We start from the raw sequence: 19347 nt of genomic DNA on the forward strand, positions 1-19347 counted from the left end.
AAGTAGGATGAAACTAATCTGTATGTAGCTTAGGCATTGCTGACTACAGTGAATACAGAAGTTATTTTAATTTCAAAGTATGTTTTGGATAGAGAAAAAAGTGAGTAAATTTGACTTTACGATTGGTTTCAGACAATTAAAAATCGATTTAAAATAGAAGTTTATTCATTTGACATACATTTATTTAGTGTTTACTGTGTTCCTGGCACAGTTTTAGGTACTGAGAAATTTTGAATCAGAAAGCAATATAGGGCTTCCCTGGTGGCGCAGTGGTTGAGAGTCCGCCTGCCAATGCAGGGGACACGGGTTCGTGCCCCGGTCCAGGAAGATCCCACATGCCGCGGAGTGGCTGGGCCCGTGAGCCGTGGCCGCTGAGCCTGCGCGTCCGAAGCCTGTGCTCCGCAACGGGAGAGGCCACAACAGTGAGAGGCCCGCGTACCGCAAAAAAAAAAGCAATATAAAGGCTAACCAGAATGTTACACTTTATCTAATTGTCCCAAAATATTACCATCATTGGTCCTGGCACTCACAATCTGGTTCATTAAACATCCCAGAGCATGCTTGGCAGTATAGTTAAGGAGATGTAAAACTATCTTTTTATGGTCTTTTTAATGGTCTGCTTCTATTTCCTGCAGAGATCTAGGGAAGTTATAAACACTGGGGCTATTCCTAATACTAAAATACAAGCCATCAACCGGGGACTTAAAAGAAAACGAAAACTTGGTAAGCTCTTTCTTCATATGTGCTTAGCATTTTTCAATCATGTTTTCACGTTCACGATTTGGGGATGTGGAATGGAATTTTCAATAGATTCTAAAGAAGTTGCCAGAATTTTAAGCAGGTAATCCAAAGTAGAATTAGAGTGGATATTGTTGATGGTAAAATTGGAAGCAGATGTCTTAAAACATGTCCATTTTTTATTCTTCTTATTGTTAATGACTTGATTTTCCAGTGGAGCGACTATTATGCCAAAAATAATCTTAGCAAATGTAGCATATTTCTTTTTGTGTGTTGGTGTATGTTTTTCTGTTTTATATCTGTTATCTATTATATGATTTTCTGTGCTTTTAAAGAAAAATGCTTATTTTCTGAAATGAATCAGCTGTGGAGTTGTCAGGTTAGGCAAGTTAAACATGATATTCAGCTTTCAGAAATCCATTTCTCACACTGAATTTTGAACACACCCTTTTAAAATAGGGAAAATTATTTTCCCTTAAAATAAGCTCAGCATGGGTGTGCTTTGAAAAGTACTCTATTTCATTAATCCAGTGAGTACATAATAATTAACCATTATTGAGAAGAATCTGAGGTTAAGTTTAGCTGATGCTTTTTATTTCTGTGACTAATTGCCTAGGGCCAGATTCTCAGGTTTGGAACTAGGCTAATGGTAATGGTGGACTCTTCTATCTGAGGTAGCTTTAAGGATACACACATGAAATATATTATATATATAAATGTTAATGAAGTATCTATATGAAATACGTTGCTGTTCTTAGATGAATAACAGAGAGACTGCCAAAATGCCAACTCATGTTCCTGTTTAACCTTTAGTGGTGACTATTTTTATTAGGCTAAACCTGATTAATTTTAATTAAATTTTATTAGAGTAAAACCTGATTAATTTGGACTTGACCTATCTAATAGTTAAAATTGTATATTTTAAACTTAAATTGCTGAAGGAATGTCAGGTGCTTCAAATTAAATGTTGAGTCTTATATTCAACCTCTTTGTCCTTAGTTGCTTCTTCATCTGTAAAGTGAGAATGTAATACCATTTATTATATAGAATAGGAACCCAGACTGAGAATTTAAAATATGACTTTATCAGTTTGTCAGAGCAGTGTGCAGGAAGGAGAGAGCACACATGGATAGAGCTTGGAGAGTTTAAACTCCCTCACCTTTGGAAAGCGTCAAAATTACAGGCTTCCTATGTTACTCCTATACAAGCTAAGACCCTTTCCAGAAAGTGCGTTAGTCAGCAGGGGTGGGAAGGCCTTGTGACATTTGAGGTAAGGGAAGGGCATAGGAGTCCTGTGACATTCTGAGGGGAGAGAACCTCCTGGAGTCATGGTAACAGACTTCAAAAGCTGTGTGCTCATAACATATTTTTCAAAGAGTTACAGTATTTGTCCAGTAGGGAGGGGTAAAACATAAGGGTCTTAACAGATTTTAACATTCTCTTCAACTGGTAGTTTTATTTAAACATGTAGCTTTGTCCATTGCAGTGGCAGTTCTCGTCACAATCTCTTAAGGTTGTTTTGAGATTGGAAGAAAATAACCTACTTAAAATACCTGGTAACTAGGCTGAGCTCAATAAATCTTAGTTTCCTTGCTTTCAGTTTCACCCAAGAACCTAGAACCATCTTGAGAAAAGGAGAATGCCGTTGAGCAGTTTACTTTCTTTGTATATTCTTTTATTTTTTTTTATTTTTTTTATTTTTTTTTTCTTTGTATATTCTTATTGCCCTTTCCTGCGATCTTGGAGCTTCACATCTTCACTTCTGTTCGTTCATTCTCCAAATACTCATTGTTCCCTTTCCATGTGAGTTGGAACAGAGGAGTCATACAAGCAGTGGCTGAGTGTCCTTTCATTTAGGATTCTGCTGGCCATTGTTCAGTACAGTATACATTTATAAAACTTATTTCATTTTTTTAATGTGGTGACTGTTCATTTTTCTGTCTCTGAACATTAACATTTCAGAAAAACTATAGATAATTTAAAATATTTAAAATCTGATAAATTATAAAAATATTGTTTAGCTTTAGCATTTATGTACAGATTTGCCAGATGGGAAGCAAGAGAGTATAAGAATGGAAACTCTACTCAGGGGTATGAAAAAATTCCAGTTGAAGTGTATAAAACACAATTGTAACTATGTAGCACCATTACATTTAGTAAGTTGGGAATGCAAATATCTGAAACCTGTCATTTGTCATTTAGAGAAAGGCTGGGATTGGTATGTGTGCGAAGGTTTTCAGCACATACTTTATCAACAAGCAAAAGCCTTACAGACCCTTGGAGTAGGCCCAGAGTTAAAGGTAAGTCCATTTGTGCCTAGATGTTAGCTTTACATTTTGTTGTTTGAAGAACAGTAGACTTAGAGTGATACTAAGGAGGGCTATCAGTAATAACATTAGGCCTACTAGAAAGAATCATTTTTCTGATGATTTTGCTTTAATCCTTTTACTAGACCAGCAATTCCTAAAGTGTGTTCTACAGGATAGAAATAAGTAATACGTCCAAAAGAAAATAAGGTTTTAGTCTTCAGGTATTTAGGAAACACTGGGTTAAAGTAAAACAAATAACTTTGCCCACTTATTGGTGCCTTTTATGTGTTAGTGTGCTTTTTAATTTCCTAGGGGATGTCGTATGCAGTATTCACAATTTGAGAGCAAAATCCTTTGGCATGTATACGTGTGGGTAGCATCCATCGGGACTTGAGTTCCAGAGAATGCGCTTTGTGGAGTGATACATTAAACCAGTGGTTTTTAAACTTGAGTGTGTGTGTATCAGAATCACCTAAAAGGCTTGTTAAAACACAGATTGCTTGACCTCATTCCAGAGTTTCTGATTAAGTAGGTCTGGAGTAGGGCCCAAGAATTTGCAGTTCTAACAAGTTTCCAGATGACAGTGATGCTGCTGGATTCAGCGTAGCTGGAGAGAGGGTTTCATGCATATGTGGCGTGAGTAAACACGACAGTATACAGCAGTATGCTCATAAATGAAAATAAGTGCAAAAAGAAAAGGGAGAAAGGTCAGTGTCTCCTGAAGTCACCAAGAGGAGATTCGTAAAGCAGCCTTTGCTGTTCAAACCAATGCCTGCGGCAGGCTGGCAAGATGACCCGTAGGCCAGTGCATGGCCTAAGTGGACTCTGAGCCTTACCCATGAGAGTCACTGCGTCAGGTAAGATTACTGGTAGTCTGGGCTTTGTGAATCTGGTTTCTCCTTGCAGTCATCCTGTGTATAAGTGTTTTTCAATAAGTGGTTTCTATTAGTTACACCAACTAGCTTCAGTAGGGTTTATACCTGTGTAGCCTTCTATCTGCTTCATCGGGATTAATCCTGAAAACAGTTTCTCTGAAATTAACCCATGAGTATAACCGTTTAGACCTGACCAGTTAAATGGCACAGCCAGAACACAGGCTCTGGAATCAGGACCGACTCCAAATCCCATTCATGGCCTTTCTACTTGTTGGCTAGGTCATTTTGGCAAAGTTGCTCAGTTTCTTCAGTGGTAAAATAAGAGATAGTAGCTATCTTGCAGGATTGTGTTAAAGCTTACGGATGCCTTGTACCTCGCAGGTAGGTGATGAATAAATGGAAAAATTGTTTTGTTTGTTTTTTTTGTTTTACTTTCACTTGGATGAGGATGGGGGCAGTAAGAGGGAGGGGTGTCAATAGGTCACTGGACCCAGTAGCAGCTTTGCCCCTAACTGGAAGTGTAGTCACATGTAAGTTACTTTCTTTCTCTGAATCTTAATTTGCTTAACTTGTCAAAGGAAGGGATTCAACTAGGTGACTATAAGGAACTAAAATCTAAGATTAAGAAGAATTTATTCCATGCTTCCCGTATACCTGACATTGAAATGATCATTCTTCTTAAGGAAATTTAGGTAAGAAAGGTAAGAATACATATAGATGGAAGCAGTATGTAAAGTACAGGAGAGTAGCGATTCTGTGGTGTAGATGTGCCAGTATATTTTTCATCATAACCTGAAGCACCACTCATTTCCCTTCTACCTTAGAATGAAGTTTTACATAATTTTTGGAAGCGCTACCTTCAGAAGAGCAAACAGGCATATTGTAAAAACCCAGTTTATACCAGTAGAAGGAAAACTACGGTAAGTCACAAATCTGAAAAGTGGGACCAGAAAACACGTCTAGTGAAGGGTAGAGATGAAGATGAGGTTCAGCCTTACCTGGGTTTATGATGCTTGTCAGAGGGTTTTCCGTGAAGAGGTTTCCTTTACAGTCCAGAAGGACAGGGTCACTGATCTAGACACTGACCCCAAATAAGACATTGATGTCTTATTTGGCCAGTTGAAAACAAAGAAATTTGTGGTTAAGTTTCTAAATAGAAGCTTAAGGGATTTCTACCATTGTGCTATTAAAAGCTTTTTTGCGTATATTATTCTTTCTGCTTGGAACACCTACTTCCTTTACTTGGTGTTTCAAGATTCAGCTCAGTTATCATCTGGGTGTTTCACCACCCACCCCCATCCGTCAAAGCAGTTAGATTTTTAGCAGTTTGCTATTAGTGCTTTGTAAGTGTGCCATGGATCATTTTATTTGGGGTAGGGGCGGATTCCACTGCTGAGAAACGTGGGTTTGGTAAGCTTTGATGTGTTTTATGTGTGATACTTACTCTCCAGGGCTGGGAAGAGATTCTGAATCTATTTGACAGACTTTTGTTAAGAGCTTAGAAACTTGGCCCAGTGTTTCCTTCTTTGGTTGGGGTCTCGTAGGTTCCACATGCAGAATTTAGTGACCCAGCAGTGAAAGAAATAGGTCCTAAGAACAAGAAGTTTAGAAATAGCAGGTGGGGGCTTCCCTGGTGGCGCAGTGGTTAAGAATCCGCCTGCCAGTGTAGGGGTCATGGGTTCAAGCCCTGGTCCGGGAATATCCCACATGCCGTGGAGCAGCTAAGCCCATGTGCCACAGCTGCTGAGCCTGTGCTCTAGAGCCTGCGAGCCACAACTACTGAGCCTGTGTGCCGCAACTGCTGAAGCCTGCCCGCCTAGGGCCCGTGCTCTGCAACGAGAGAGGTCACCACAACGAGAGGCCCGCGCACCGCAATGAGGAGGGGCCCCCACTCGCTGCAACTAGTGAAAGCCCGCGCACAGCAACGAAGGCCCAATGCAGCCAAAAATAAAATAAATAAAATAAATAAAAAAGAAAAGAAGTAGCAGGTGGAGCAGGAATAATGATAGTTCAGTTTTGGGCATAAATTTGAGACAGCTTTTGGACATCCAAGAGGAAATGTCACGTCCTCAGATATGCAGATCTTCAGCTCAGAGGAGAGGTCTGGGCTGGAGATGTAAATTTAGAAGCTGGCAGCTTACACTATAATCAAAACTAAAATGCCATTGTTTGTAAGATGCACCATTGTTTTAAGTACTTCCAAGAAAAGATAATGCTGCAAATTAAATCATGACATGCCTCTGAGTGTAAGACACATCCTGATTTCAGGGATGTTAGAATGCGGAGACATGGGAGTGCATTTTAGAATTGAAAGCAATATATGTAGTGAATGGTATTTAAAACCACAAGACCAGATGACATCCCTGAGGAGTGAAGACAGAGAAGAGGACCAAGAACTGAGCTCTGGGCCACACTAGGGTTAAGGTGTCTGGGATAAAAGAGGGAGGAATCAGCAAAGAAGCCTGAGGAGCCACTGGTGAGGTGGGAGGAAAGCCTAGGGAGTGAAGGGGGCATTCTAGAAACCAAGGGACAGAGTGTTTCAAGAGGAGGGGAGTGATCCACTGGGAGAAATGCTGCCTCCAGCTCAGGAAGGGAGAGGGCTGACAGTCGAAGAGCGGAGCAGTGGGATCAAAACTCTGCCTGGAATGGGGGACGGAGAGGAGAGGAATTGGAGCCAGCAAGTCTGGACAGCTCTCTCTGGGCACTTTGCTGCGAAGAAGTACAGAGAAATCGCCTTGTAGCTGGAGTCAAGGGGAATTTTTTTCTTCAAGTGGAATTCATGATGGTGCACTGATAGGAACGATACAGGAGAAAGAAGAAATTCTTGATGGAGAACGAATAGAAGTGAGTGCTAACCTTTGAGTAGAAAGTGGGTGGGATCGAGTGCACAAAGGGAGACACTGGCTTTAGAGGGGATCGTGGAGAGCACACCAGAAGAATCCGATGGAGGGCAGAGCGCGTGGTGGAGCTGCCGGCAGACGGTTGCCTGCGGGAGCCTGTGGACGTTTCCTCAGGATTGCTTTGGTTTTCTGAGTCTCCGCTTATCAGCCAGCTTTATGGTTGCCTGGCCCCTCGTGGGCTCGCCTGTCGGAGGGGATGTGCTTGACAGAACACACAAGCGTTATCCTGTCCCTGATTTTTTTTGTCTCATTCTCTTGTGGTTTTCTTTAACATGTGCTTTATCTCCTCATAATAAGATCAAGTTTCTTGGCCTGCGTGGTTGAGAGCATGGCTTTTTGACTGTGATCAGTTCCCCAAGGTAATGTCAGTCAGTGAGGCCTTTAGGTAGCCAGCCCACTGACCTTTCTTAGGGACACTCTGACCACCATTCCAACAATACATGTGTGAAAAATTAAACAAGGGTAAGAGATAGTATATCCTTGTCAAGCCTTAGTGTGCCTGGAGTCATTATTGACACTTGATGTTTTTATTGGTGTTGATACTAGAGCTGCAAGAGAGGTGTTAGTTACAGAGAGAAGGAGGTCTGACATGTCTGCCTGTTTCCTTGCTCACGCTTGACTGAAGCCCTTCTCCAAGAAGCGTTGCCGGGAGGTGCTGGGGAGCACGTGCGGAAGTCGGGCTCTTCCGGTCGCGGGGACTGGGCGGACGGCTGCAGGTCTCTAGAGGGGTCCTTTTCTGGTGTTTGTGATGCTCAGGAATTGTTGATGTTTGTGGAAATTAATTATGTTGTAAATTCCTGTAAAATCATAATTTATACATTTTACAAAATAGGTATTAGAAGATAATCCAAGTCATTCAGACTGGGACAGTGAGCCTGAGCTGCTGAGTGACCTGAGCTGTCCTTCTTTTGTTGAAAGTGGAGCAGAATCTCAGCCTGATGTCCACACTCAAAAGCCTTTCCCCATCATCAAAGCATCACAATCAGGTAAGATGAGAATCAAACTAGCTGGCAATGCATCTTAAAAATAGTCTAATCTCTTCATATTCCAAGGAGGGAAACTTGGCCTAGCGAGGAAGAATGACTTGTTGAATCATATGGCAAGGAGAAAGGTAAGCTAAATGAAATCTTAGTGCGATTTTTAAAAAGGTACATCGTCTCTACATGAGATTTTTGGTGTGATTTTTAAAGGGAGCTAAACAGTAAGTAGATCCACAAAGGATGCTAGCTCCGTAAAGCTAGGTGTGGGCTCAGAATTTTCAGAGAAAAGTTGCAGCAGAGAAATGGCAGAACTTAGCCATAAGGTAAGACAGACAAGAGTCAAAGATAAGTCGCCCAATTTCTCAGCATAGCAGGCTGAATAAAACGTACCATATTATGTGTGTGTATACATGTGTCTTACCTTCTGATTTAATTCCATAATTTAAAGTAGATAAGGAATATATTTAAGGTTACAGATATAGACCTCCTGAAAGCATTTATTCATGATATTAGTTTCCACACTCCTTTAAAAAAGAAAAAGTGGTGGAAAACAGAGCTCAAAGAACAGACCAAGAATTTATTATAGATTGCTAGAATCTTGATGTGTGCTGATAGAGTTCTTTGAGAGATAGCTTCCAAAACCTCTGGTGTTAGGGATTGTTGAAATCTGCATTAAGCATGGTTATATAACATTTTCAACAAAACACTTCAGAAGTATGGAGTGCTTATTTGCAAGCCCCTAGCCCTCCAAAGATTAAAAATTCCTATTATCAGCGTATCCTCATTTGTTTTGTTTTGTTTTGTTTTGTTTTCTTCAGCATATCTACATTTCTTGTTGAACTGCACAATGACACAGATATCAGTTAAGTTACATTTTGTGTCCAAAGAAGTTAGAATCCTAGGACAATTGGGCTACATGGAGTCTCTGGAGTTTCCTTCTCCATGCTTTCAGGCAAGCCTGGCTCAGATAGTCCCAGAGGACAACGACTCTAAACCATCCAAGCCTTTTATTTATTTTAAAAAATATATTTATTTATTTGGTTTCTTTGTTTATTTTGGCTGTGCTGGGTCTTAGTTGCAGCACACAGAATCTTCGTTGCGGCATGCAGACTCTCAGTTGTGGCATGCATGCAGTTTATGGTTCCCTGACTGGGGATCAAACCCAGGCCCCCTGCATTGGGCGTGCAGAGTCTTACCCACTGGACCATCAGGAAAGTACCCCCATCCAAGCCTTTCAAAGAAAGCATCGTGATTATTTACCTATGTTAGGGGTTTTTGTTTGCATGTTTGTTTTTTAGTAAACGGTGATCCTTAGAGCCTTATTTTCATTTTTACATTAAGTGTAACTATTCAGACAACTCTTATTACAAAACCATAAAATGGAGGTATTCATGGGAATTCCCTGGCGGTCCAGTGGTTAGGATTTCACTGCCGGGGCCCGGGTTCAATTCCTGGTCGGGGCACTAAGATCCCACAAGCTGTGCGGTGCGGCCAAAGAAATGCAGATATTCATAAAGAAAATAAAATCACCAGTTATTGTATCACCCCAGAATAACCACTGCCACTGTATTCTACTATACTCCAAAAGGTTTTTTTGTTTTTTTTAATTGGAGTATAATTGCTTTACAATGTTGTGTTAGTTTCTGTTGTACAACAAAGTGAATCAGCTATAAGTATACATATGTCCCCATATCCCCTCCCTCTTGAGCCTCCCTCCTATCCTCTCTATCCCACCCCTCTAGGAGGTCACAAAGCACCGAGATGATCTCCCTGTGCTATGCAGCTGCTTCCCACTAGCCATCCATTTTACATTTGGTAGTGTATATATGTCCATGCCACTCTCTCACTTCGTCCCAGCTCAGGTTTTTTATTCATGTATATATAGAGAGAAAGGGAAAGAGTTTTATTATTTTGTTTTGCAGAAATGTGAGCTATTTCATCATTCTTTAAATTTTTTTAATCAGAATTCTACATGCATGTTAATTCAAATAAATTTATGACTTGTTATAATAAATTACAAAAATAACAAATAAAAATAAATTGCAGTCCATTGTCTCCCCGAAATGTCCTGTTTCCAAGAGGCATTCATTTTCAACTCTTTTGCAACCTGCGTATCCCTATCATATGCTTCTAGTACTACGTCTTGATTTCCGGTTTTGGACATTAGCGATTAAATTCCCACTATGGAAGATGAAGCCTTAGCTCTTTCACTCATCCTTCACTGCCCCCCTCCCCATGTAGTTACCAACACACAATTATGAATTTCTCATTCTCTATCTTTCCAATATAATTTTTTACTGGATCAATTTTTGGTGCTTAAATTGTAAGTGTATAAATGCTAGTCAGAACTGAACCACATAGCTTACTATGATTACTTTTTCTGTATATCTTTTGGTTTTTCCAGAGTTGATAATTGTCTTGTTATTTGTTTAGTTTTCTATTTATTTATTACAAATCCATAATTTATTACTAATGTATCTCCACACTTCCCCTCAGTTCTGAAAATCTCTCAATTCCTTAGATATTCTGTCAATTTCATCTTCTGTAATAGACTTTCTGGAGCTTCTGAGCTGCTCTGATCTAGAATGATGTATTTCTAGACCTGTGTCCCAGCTGTCTCTGGGATCTCTTTACCACCATTCCAAGGATTCTGTCACCTCTCTCTTGTTAAATTTCTTATTGCCTTGATCTCACTTCATCTTCCCTCTTGGTTCACACCCTCATTTTTGTGGAGCATCTTTTCTTATTTTGCTGAGGATATTAATATTATTTCCCACGGATTTGAAAATTTGTTTTGGCCTTGCCTGTTTATATTAGAGGATTTCTTCAGGTGTTTAGCAAGCCTAAGAAGGCTAGTCCTGTTTAAGAATGGAGATTGAAAAGTTGATTGAAACTTTCTACCCATGATTAATCTTGTCAGCTCTGCTCCGGTTTATTTTCTTAGTGAACCTTCAGCATTGTCATCTTTAATTTATTTCCCCCCTAGCTTATCAGATTTTCCATTTGGAGGTTGTAAACCTGACTGTTCTGGGAACTGGGTGGGAAAAAGGCCTCAGGGGAGGAAGGAGTTGTCTCAATACTCAATATGTAAACGTTCACTTAATCCTCCTGTTTTCAGTAAGATACCCCTACTTCAACTGTGTATGTGACTGACGCCCCATCCCAGAGAGCCCTTTGTTTTACTGTCTCTATAGGAGAAACTTCCAATTTTCTGGCAAGATTGGGGAGCAGTCATTTGGCCGCATGGAGTTTGGGGAGAAGTCTGGGTGCCTAACTTCTTCTTAATCGGACTTTCAAGCTCTCCTCCCAGTATTAGTCCTACTTCACTCAGTTTCCAGGGGTACCTGGTTTAATCGATTCCTGAGCTTTCCTTAGAGGTCCCCAGGGGAAAATTAGATTGCTTTCTGGCTTTCCCTACTGCTGGCTGTGAATCCAGCTTTCTCAGCACTGCTAAGGCAATAATCATCCATCCATTTGCTTTCCGGCTTTTAAAATTTTATTACCGTTGTCTCCTTTTCCATGTTATTTGTTCTCGTATTTATATCTTTTGAAAATTTCTTTATAATTGAAGTGGGACAGAACAGAGCCGAATGTATGTTTTCAATCTGCCATCTTAACTGGAAGTCCCTACATGTTATTATATATATAATATATATAGAAGGTTTTAACATAATATTTTATGGAAATCTGTGTCCTTGTATATTTCTTTAAAACTGTAGTCTTCAAACTTTAGCATCCACCAGAATCACCTAGAGGGCTTGTTAAACCACAGACTGGTAGGTTTGGTAATTTGCGGCTCTAGTAAGTTCTCAGGTGATGCTAATATACCTGCTCCAGGGTCTGTACCTTGAAAACCACTGATCTAAAGCATTGTGTAAATTGTTATGCACTGCTCCCTGGCATGGAGTTATTTAATTACATTTCTATTCCAGTCATTTGGTTGTTTGAAATTTTTGTCTTATTATAAACAGTGTTGCCACAACATGCCTTGACCCTGAATCTTTGCATTTTTTTTTTTTTTTTTTTTTTTGCGGTACGTGGGCATCTCACTGTTGTGGCCTCTCCCGTCGTGGAGCACAGGCTCCAGACGCGCAGGCTCAGCGGCCATGGCTCACGGGCCCAGGTTCTCCACGGCATGTGGGATCCTCCCGGACTGGGGCACGAACTCGTGTCCCCTGCATCGGCAGGTGGACTCTCAACCACTGCACCACCAGGGAAGCCTGGAAAGGGGGATTTTGAGGGATAATTTGGAGAGTTTTTGCCCGAGAAAACTTGGAGTTTCTCAGGGTCATTCCTCATCCTGCTTTTTAAATCTACCCTCACTCCTTACTTTAAACACCAGTTATATCCTGACAACCCTAAAATTCCTATCTCTTGCCCATCCTCTCAACTATAGGATTCTTTATATTCAGCTGCCCTCAACATTTCTGTTTGTATGCTTAATAAAATCTTACACCTGTGCAATTCTGATATCTTGATTTCTCGTCAAACCTGATCTTTTGCCATCTTCCTTGTCTCAGTGACTGGCATCTCCATTCTTCTTGTCGCTCAGTCCAAAACCCTTAGAATCCTACTTGTCTTCTCTTTTTTCTCATTCTTCACATCCAGTCCATCAGTAAATCCTCTTGACTCTGCTTTCAAAATATGTCCAGAATCCAGCCACATCTCACCATCTGTAGGGTCGCCGCTCCAGTACAAGTGCCCGTCGTTGTCGACCTGGAATCGTGGTCTCCCGTGTGCCCGCCCCAGCTCCACTCTTCATAGCAGCCAGGGGAACCTTTTAAAACCATAAATGAGATCATGTAGCTCTTCTGTTTAAAACTCTCCGGAAACTTCTTACGTACTTAGAAGAAAATCTAAAGTACAAATCATGACCAACAAAGCCCTTTAGCAATATGGTTTCTTACTCTCTCCTGTCATGTCTTAACACTTGCCCCTCACCCGTGCTGCTCTCGCCACACTGGCTTCCTTGATGTTCCTTCAGGTTGACTCTGCTAATGTACTTGGTGTTCCTCTCCAGATCCTTAAGACTTATTCTCTGATTTCATTCAGGTCTCTGCTCAGATGTCACTTCCCCAAAGCGGCTTCTCTGACCACCTGTGTAAAAATAGCACATGTCTCTTCCCTACCATCATTTTGTATGCCGCTCCAGTGCTATTCATCTGTGTTGTGCTTAACCACTGTCTGCAAATTTTCGTGTGTGTGTGGGGGCGTTTATTTACTGTCTCTCACTACTAGTATGTAGGTTTTAGGAGAGATGAGAGACTGTACACTGTCATTTCCCCAGAGCTAGAAGAGTGGCACAAAGAATGAGGTGGATAAGTATTTGTGGAATGAATGAGTTGAGGATGGAATAATGCCCCGTGGGGGAGGATGCCTGGAGGATGGGAGTGGGAGGGGGTGCTGCCTTAGCTAGTGTTTGGAGAGCCTCTCAGAGAAGGGGACATGTGAGTTGAGGCGTGACTCAAAGGAATTACACATTTTTTGCTTTGTAATTGTTTGTCCTTTTATTTATTTGAAAAATTGTTCCTGTTAACTATACAAGAATTCAAACAAGACAAATTCCTCCTTGGAATCTCAGCTCATCCGACTCCCAACAAAGAACCAGCAATTACCTTTTTGGCCAATTTTCTTCTGAATCCTTATTGCTCTTTATTGCCAAATTGTTCTTTGTAAAGATCATATCAGTAACCTAAAGATATTTAAAATACCTCTTTGGATTTTGCTGATTTTCTTCTTTGTTGTCCAAAATAGTTGCTTGTACTTTTAAAAATCTCCCTTTGTCCTTTTAGAAACAGCATCTGTCTGTTCTGGATCTCTTGACGGAGTTGAGTATTCACTGCGAAAGGAGAAGGGAATTGTGAAGATGACTGTGCCACGGACGCTAGCTTTCTGCTACCTGTCATTGCTTTGGCAGAGGGAGACAATCACTCTTGCGGATCTTCTGAGGTAAGCTGGGCCTCTCGTATAATGATGCTTCTACTGACTATCTGTGTGCACTAGGAGACAACCTTGGGTATTTTGGATTTTACAAGGAGGCTTAAATTAAGGAAGGGAAAGATTGGGCAGTCTGAATTCTAACTCTGAAATTTAATTCTCCTTGGGCTAATAATTCATCTCTATGGTTTCCTTATTTATGTAGTGGAAATAATACCAATTATCCTACAATGGGGTATTAGAAAATTAATTATCTAATGTGAGTAAAGTGCTTTGAAGATGAAAAGTGACATTTAATTAACTGAGTAGTATTATTAAGTGTTTTTCATTTTTGACAGAGAAGATGAACAGATGACCTTTACATTGGCAAATGTTATTAGTAGTTACACAAAAGCATACATTGGTATTGTTAAGAGCTAAAATATAGGTTGTGTTTATAAGCCAAAATTAAAAACAAAGCTATTAAAAGAACCTGTTATGTAGATAGTCAGCATTTACATTTTTCAAGGTAATCTGCCGCGTTTTATAGTTAATGAATAAATTATGGCGTTCTGTGTAAGAATTTCTCATTAAATAGAAGATGTGCCAAAATCATTAATGCGTTAATTTTCCCTTGCTTAATGTGTGTTCTAAATAATAACATTTGAGTTTTTTTTAGTGTGTAGCGTGATTTTAAGAGCACAGATTTAGAACCAGACTCCTGGGTTCAAATCCTGGCTCTGCCACTTATGTGTTATAGGACCTTGAGTAAGTTATTTAATTTCTCTCTGCCTCTGTTTCTTCATTGGTAAAATGAGGCTAATAAGAATATCTACCTCAGAGGGTTTGAGACTACTTTCAATAATTAGTACTACATGAAAAGCACACAGTGCCTGGCACGTAATAAGAACTCAATGCTGGTTATTGTTGTTTATGTTTTCTTCATCATCATCATAGGCACTAGGCCCTTTGATTAAATAAAATGCCTCTGGTAAATGAGGATAGTGCCTTTGAATTTGGCCACATCAACCAAATAACAAGGCTTTTCTCAGATGTGATTAACAGTACATGCAAGTTGAAAACTTCCCTAATACGGAAAAGGAAATAGTCAGTCATGTCCAGGAAGCGCAGAGAGTCCCATACAGGATAAATCCAAGGAGAAACACGCCAAGACACATTAATCAAACTGTCAAAACTTAAATACAGAGAAAAAATACTAAAAGCAGTGAGGGAAAAGCAACAAATTACATACAAGGGAATCCCCATAAGGTTAACAGCTGATCTTTCAGCAGAAACTCTGCAAGCCACAAGGGACTGGCAGGACATATTTAAAGTGATGAAAGGGAAAAACCTGTAACCAAGATTACTCTACCCAGCAAGGATCTCATTCAGATTCTACAGAGAAATTAAAACCTTTACAGATGGGCTTCCCTGGTGGCGCAGTGGTTGAGAGTCCGCCTGCCGATGCAGGGGACATGGGTTCATGCCCCGGTCCGGGAAGATCCCACATGCCGTGGAGCGGCTAGGCCCGTGAGCCATGGCCGATGAGCCTGTACATCCAGAGCCTGTGCTGCACAACGGGAGAGGCCACAACAGTGAGAGGCCCACGTACCGCAAAAAAAAAAAAAAAAAAAACCTTTACAGACAAGCAAAAGGTAAGAGAATTCAGCACCACCAAACCAGCTTTACAACAAATGCTAAAGGAACGTCTCTAGGCAGGAAACACAAGGGAAAGACTTACAATAACAAACCCAAAACAATTAAGAAAATGGTAATAGGAACATACATATCGATAACTACCTTAAATGTAAATATGCTCCAACCAAAAGACATAGGCTGGCTGAATGGATACAAAAACAGGACCCGTATATATGCTGTCTGCAAGAGACCCACTTCAGACCTAGGGACACATACAGACTGAAAGTGAGGGGGTGGAAAAAGATGTTCCATGCAAATGGAAATCAGAAGGAAGCTGGAGTAGCAATTCTCGTATCAGACAAAATAGACTTTAAAATAAAGACTATTACAAGACACAAAGAAGGACACTACATAATGATAAAGGGATCAATCCAAGAAGAAGTATAACAATTTGTAAGTACTTATGTACCCAACATAGGAGGACCTCAATGCATAAGGCAAATGCTAACAGCCATAAAAGGGGAAATTGACAGTAACACAGTCATAGTAGGGGACTTTAACCAACGGACAGATCATCCACAATGAAAATAAATAAGGAAACACAAGCTTTAAATGATACATTAAACAAGGTGGACTTAATGGATAGTTACAGGACATTCAATCCAAAAACAACAGAATACACTTTCTTCTCAAATGCTCATGGAACATTCTCCAGGATAGATCATGTCTTGGGTTGCAAATCAAGCCTTGGTAAATTTAAGAAAACTGAAGTTGTATCAAGTATCTTTTCTGACCACAGCGCTCTGAGATGAGATATCAATTACAGGAAAAAAACTGTAAAACATACAAACACATGGAGGCCAAAGAATACGCTACTAAATAACCAAGAGATCAGTGAAGAAATCAAAGAGGAAATCAAAAAATACCTAGAAACAAATGACAATGAAAACACAATGACCCAAAACCTATGAGATACAGCAGAAGCAGTTCTAAGAGGGAAGTTTATAGCAGTACAATCCTACCTCAAGAAACAAGAAAAATCTCAAACAACCTAACCTTACACCTAAAGCAATTAGAGAAAGAAGAACAAACAAAACCCAAAGTTAGCAGAAGGAAAGAAATCATAAAGCCCAGATCAGAAATAACTGAAAAAGAAATGAAGGAAATGATAGCAAAGATCAATAAAACTAAAAGCTGGTTCTTTGAGAAGATAAACAAAATTGATAAACCATTAGCCAGACTCAAGAAAAAGGGAGAAGACTCAAATCAACAGAATTAGAAATGAAAAAGGAGAAGTAACAACTGACACTGCAGAAATACAAAGCACCGTGAGAGATTACTACAGGCAACTATATGCCAATGAAATGGACAACCTGGAAGAAATGGACACATTCTTAGAAAAGCACAACCTTCTGAGACTGAACCAGGAAGAAATAGAAAATATAAACAGACCAATCAGAAGCACTGAAATTGAAACTGTGATTAAAAGTCTTCCAACAAACAAAAGCCCAGGACCAGATGGCTTCACAGGCGAATTCTATCAAACATTTAGAGAAGAGCTAACACCTATCTTTCTCAGACTCTTCCAAAATACAGCAGAGGGAGGAACACTCCCAAACTCATTCTACGGGGCCATCATCACCCTGATACTGCACCCAGACAAAGATGTTACAAAAACGGAAAACTACAGGCCAATATCACTGATGACCATAGATGCAAAAATCCTCAACAAAATACTAGCAAACAATCCAGCAGCTCATTAAAGGATCATACACCATGATCAAGTGGGGTTTATCCCAGGAATGCAAGGATTCTTCATTATACGCAAATCAATCAATGTGATACACCATATTAACAAATTGAAGGATATAAACCATGTGATAATCTCAATCGATGCAGAAAAAGCTTTTGACAGAATTCAACACCCATTTATGATAAAAACACTCCAGAAAGTAGGCATAGAGGGAACTTTCCTCAACATAATAAAGGCCATATATGACAAACCCACAGCCAGCAGCATTCTCAGTGGTGAAAAACTGAAACCATTTCCACTAAGATCAGGAACAAGACAAGGTTGACCACTCTAACCACTATTATTCAACATAGTTTTGGAAGTTTTAGCCACAGCAGTCAGAGAAGAAAAAGAAAAGGAATCCAAATCAGAAAATAAGAAGTAAAACTGTCACTGTTTGCAGATGACATGATACTATACATAGAGAATCCTAAAGATGCTACCAGAAAACTACTGGAGCTCATCAATGAATTTGATAAAGTAGCAGGATACAAAATTAATGCACAGAAATCTCTTGCATTCCTATACACAAATGATGAAAAGTCTGAAAGAGAAATTAAGGAAACACTCCCATTTACCATTGCAACAAAAAGAATAAAATACCTAGGAATAAACCTACCTAAGGAGACAAAAGACCTGTATGCAGAAAACTATAAGACACTGATGAAAGAAATTAAAGATGATACAAACAGATGGAGAGATATACCATGTTCTTGGATTGGAAGAATCAACATTGTGGAAATGATTATACTACCCAAAGCAATCTACAGATTCAGTGCAATCCCTATCAAACTACCAATAGCATTTTTCCCAGAACTAGAACAAAAAAATTCACAATTTGCATGGAAACACAAAAGACCCCAAATAGCCAAAGCAGTCTTGAGAAAGAAAAATGGAGCTGAAGGAATCAGGCTCCCAGACTTCAGACTATACTACAAAGCTACAGTAATCAAGACAGTGTGGTACAGGCACAAAAACAGAAATATAGATCAATGGAACAGGATAGGAAGCTCAGAAATAAACCCACACACATATGGTCACCTTATCTTCGATAAAGGAGGGAAGAATATACAATGGAGAAAAGACAGCCTCTTCAATAAATGGTGCTGGGAAAACTGGACAGCTACATGTAAAAGAATGAAATTAGCACACTCTCTAACACCATACACAAAAGTAAACTCAATATGGATTAAAGACCTAAATGTAAGGCCAGACACTATAAAACTCTTAGAGGAAAACATAGGCAGAACACTCTTTGACATACATCACAGCAAGATCCTTTTTGACCCACCCCCTAGAGAAATGGAAATAAAAATAAACAAATGGGACCTAATGAAACTTAAAAGCTTTTGCACAGCAAAGGAAACCATAAACAAGACGAAAAGACAACCCTCAGAATGAGAGAAAATATTTGCAAATGAAGCAACTGACAGAGGATTAATCTCCAAAATTTACAAGCAGCTCATGCAGCTCAATATCAAAAAAACAAACAACCCAATCCAAAAATGGGCAGAAGACCTAAATAGACATTTCTCCAAAGAAGATATACAGATAGCCAACAAACACATGAAAGGATGCTCAACATCACTAATCATTAGAGAAACGCAAATCAAAACTACAATGAGATATCACCTCACACCAGTCAGAATGGCCATCATCAAAAAATCTACAAACAATAAATGCTGGATAGGGTATGGAGAAATGGGAACCCTCCTGCACTGTTGGTGGGAAAGTAAATTGATACAGCCACTATGGAGAGCAGTATGGAGTTTCCTTAAAAAAGTAAAAACAGAACTACTATATGACTCAGCAGTCCTACTACTGGTCTTACACCCTGAGAAAACCATAATTCAAAAAGAGTCATGTACCACAATGTTCATTGCTGCACTGTTTACAATATCCAGGACATGGAAGCAACCTAAGTGTCCATCGACAGATGAAAGGATAAGGAAGATGTGGCACATATATACAATGGACTATTATTCAGTCATAAAAACAAACGAAATTGAGTTATTTGTAGTGAGGTGGATGGACCTAGAGTCTGTTATACAGAGTGAAGTAAGTCAGAAAGAGAAAAACAAATACCGTATGCTAACACATATATATGGAATATATATTTTTTAAAAAAAAGGTTCTGAAGAACCTAGGGGCTGGAGAGGAATAAAGATGCAGACGTAGAGAATGGACTTGAAGACACAG

At 39.7% G+C, this 19347-nt stretch overlaps 1 protein-coding gene across 4 annotated transcripts in view; it reads left to right on the plus strand.

Annotated features, from left to right (window-relative positions):
• The first annotated feature begins 580 nt into the window (after window positions 1-580).
• TAF1B (TATA-box binding protein associated factor, RNA polymerase I subunit B) overlaps window positions 581-19347 on the plus strand; it is a 54225-nt gene continuing 35458 nt past the window's right edge. For 2 of the 4 annotated variants that reach the window (XM_082851975.1, XM_082851978.1), the window contains exons 1-5: window positions 581-723; window positions 2941-3038; window positions 4747-4842; window positions 7655-7808; window positions 13595-13751. In XM_082851975.1, coding sequence (XP_082708101.1) covers window positions 600-723; window positions 2941-3038; window positions 4747-4842; window positions 7655-7808; window positions 13595-13751 — 629 coding nt within the window. In that variant the 5' untranslated portion in view covers window positions 581-599. Of the gene's footprint in view, window positions 724-2940; window positions 3039-4746; window positions 4843-7654; window positions 7809-13594; window positions 13752-19347 lie in introns of those variants that run through there. The other 2 variants (XM_082851976.1, XM_082851977.1) reach the window with 2 other exon arrangements.

This window comes from Leucopleurus acutus (genome assembly GCF_964270905.1).
Source record: "Leucopleurus acutus genome assembly, chromosome: 12".
Taxonomy (NCBI): domain Eukaryota; kingdom Metazoa; phylum Chordata; class Mammalia; order Artiodactyla; family Delphinidae; genus Leucopleurus; species Leucopleurus acutus.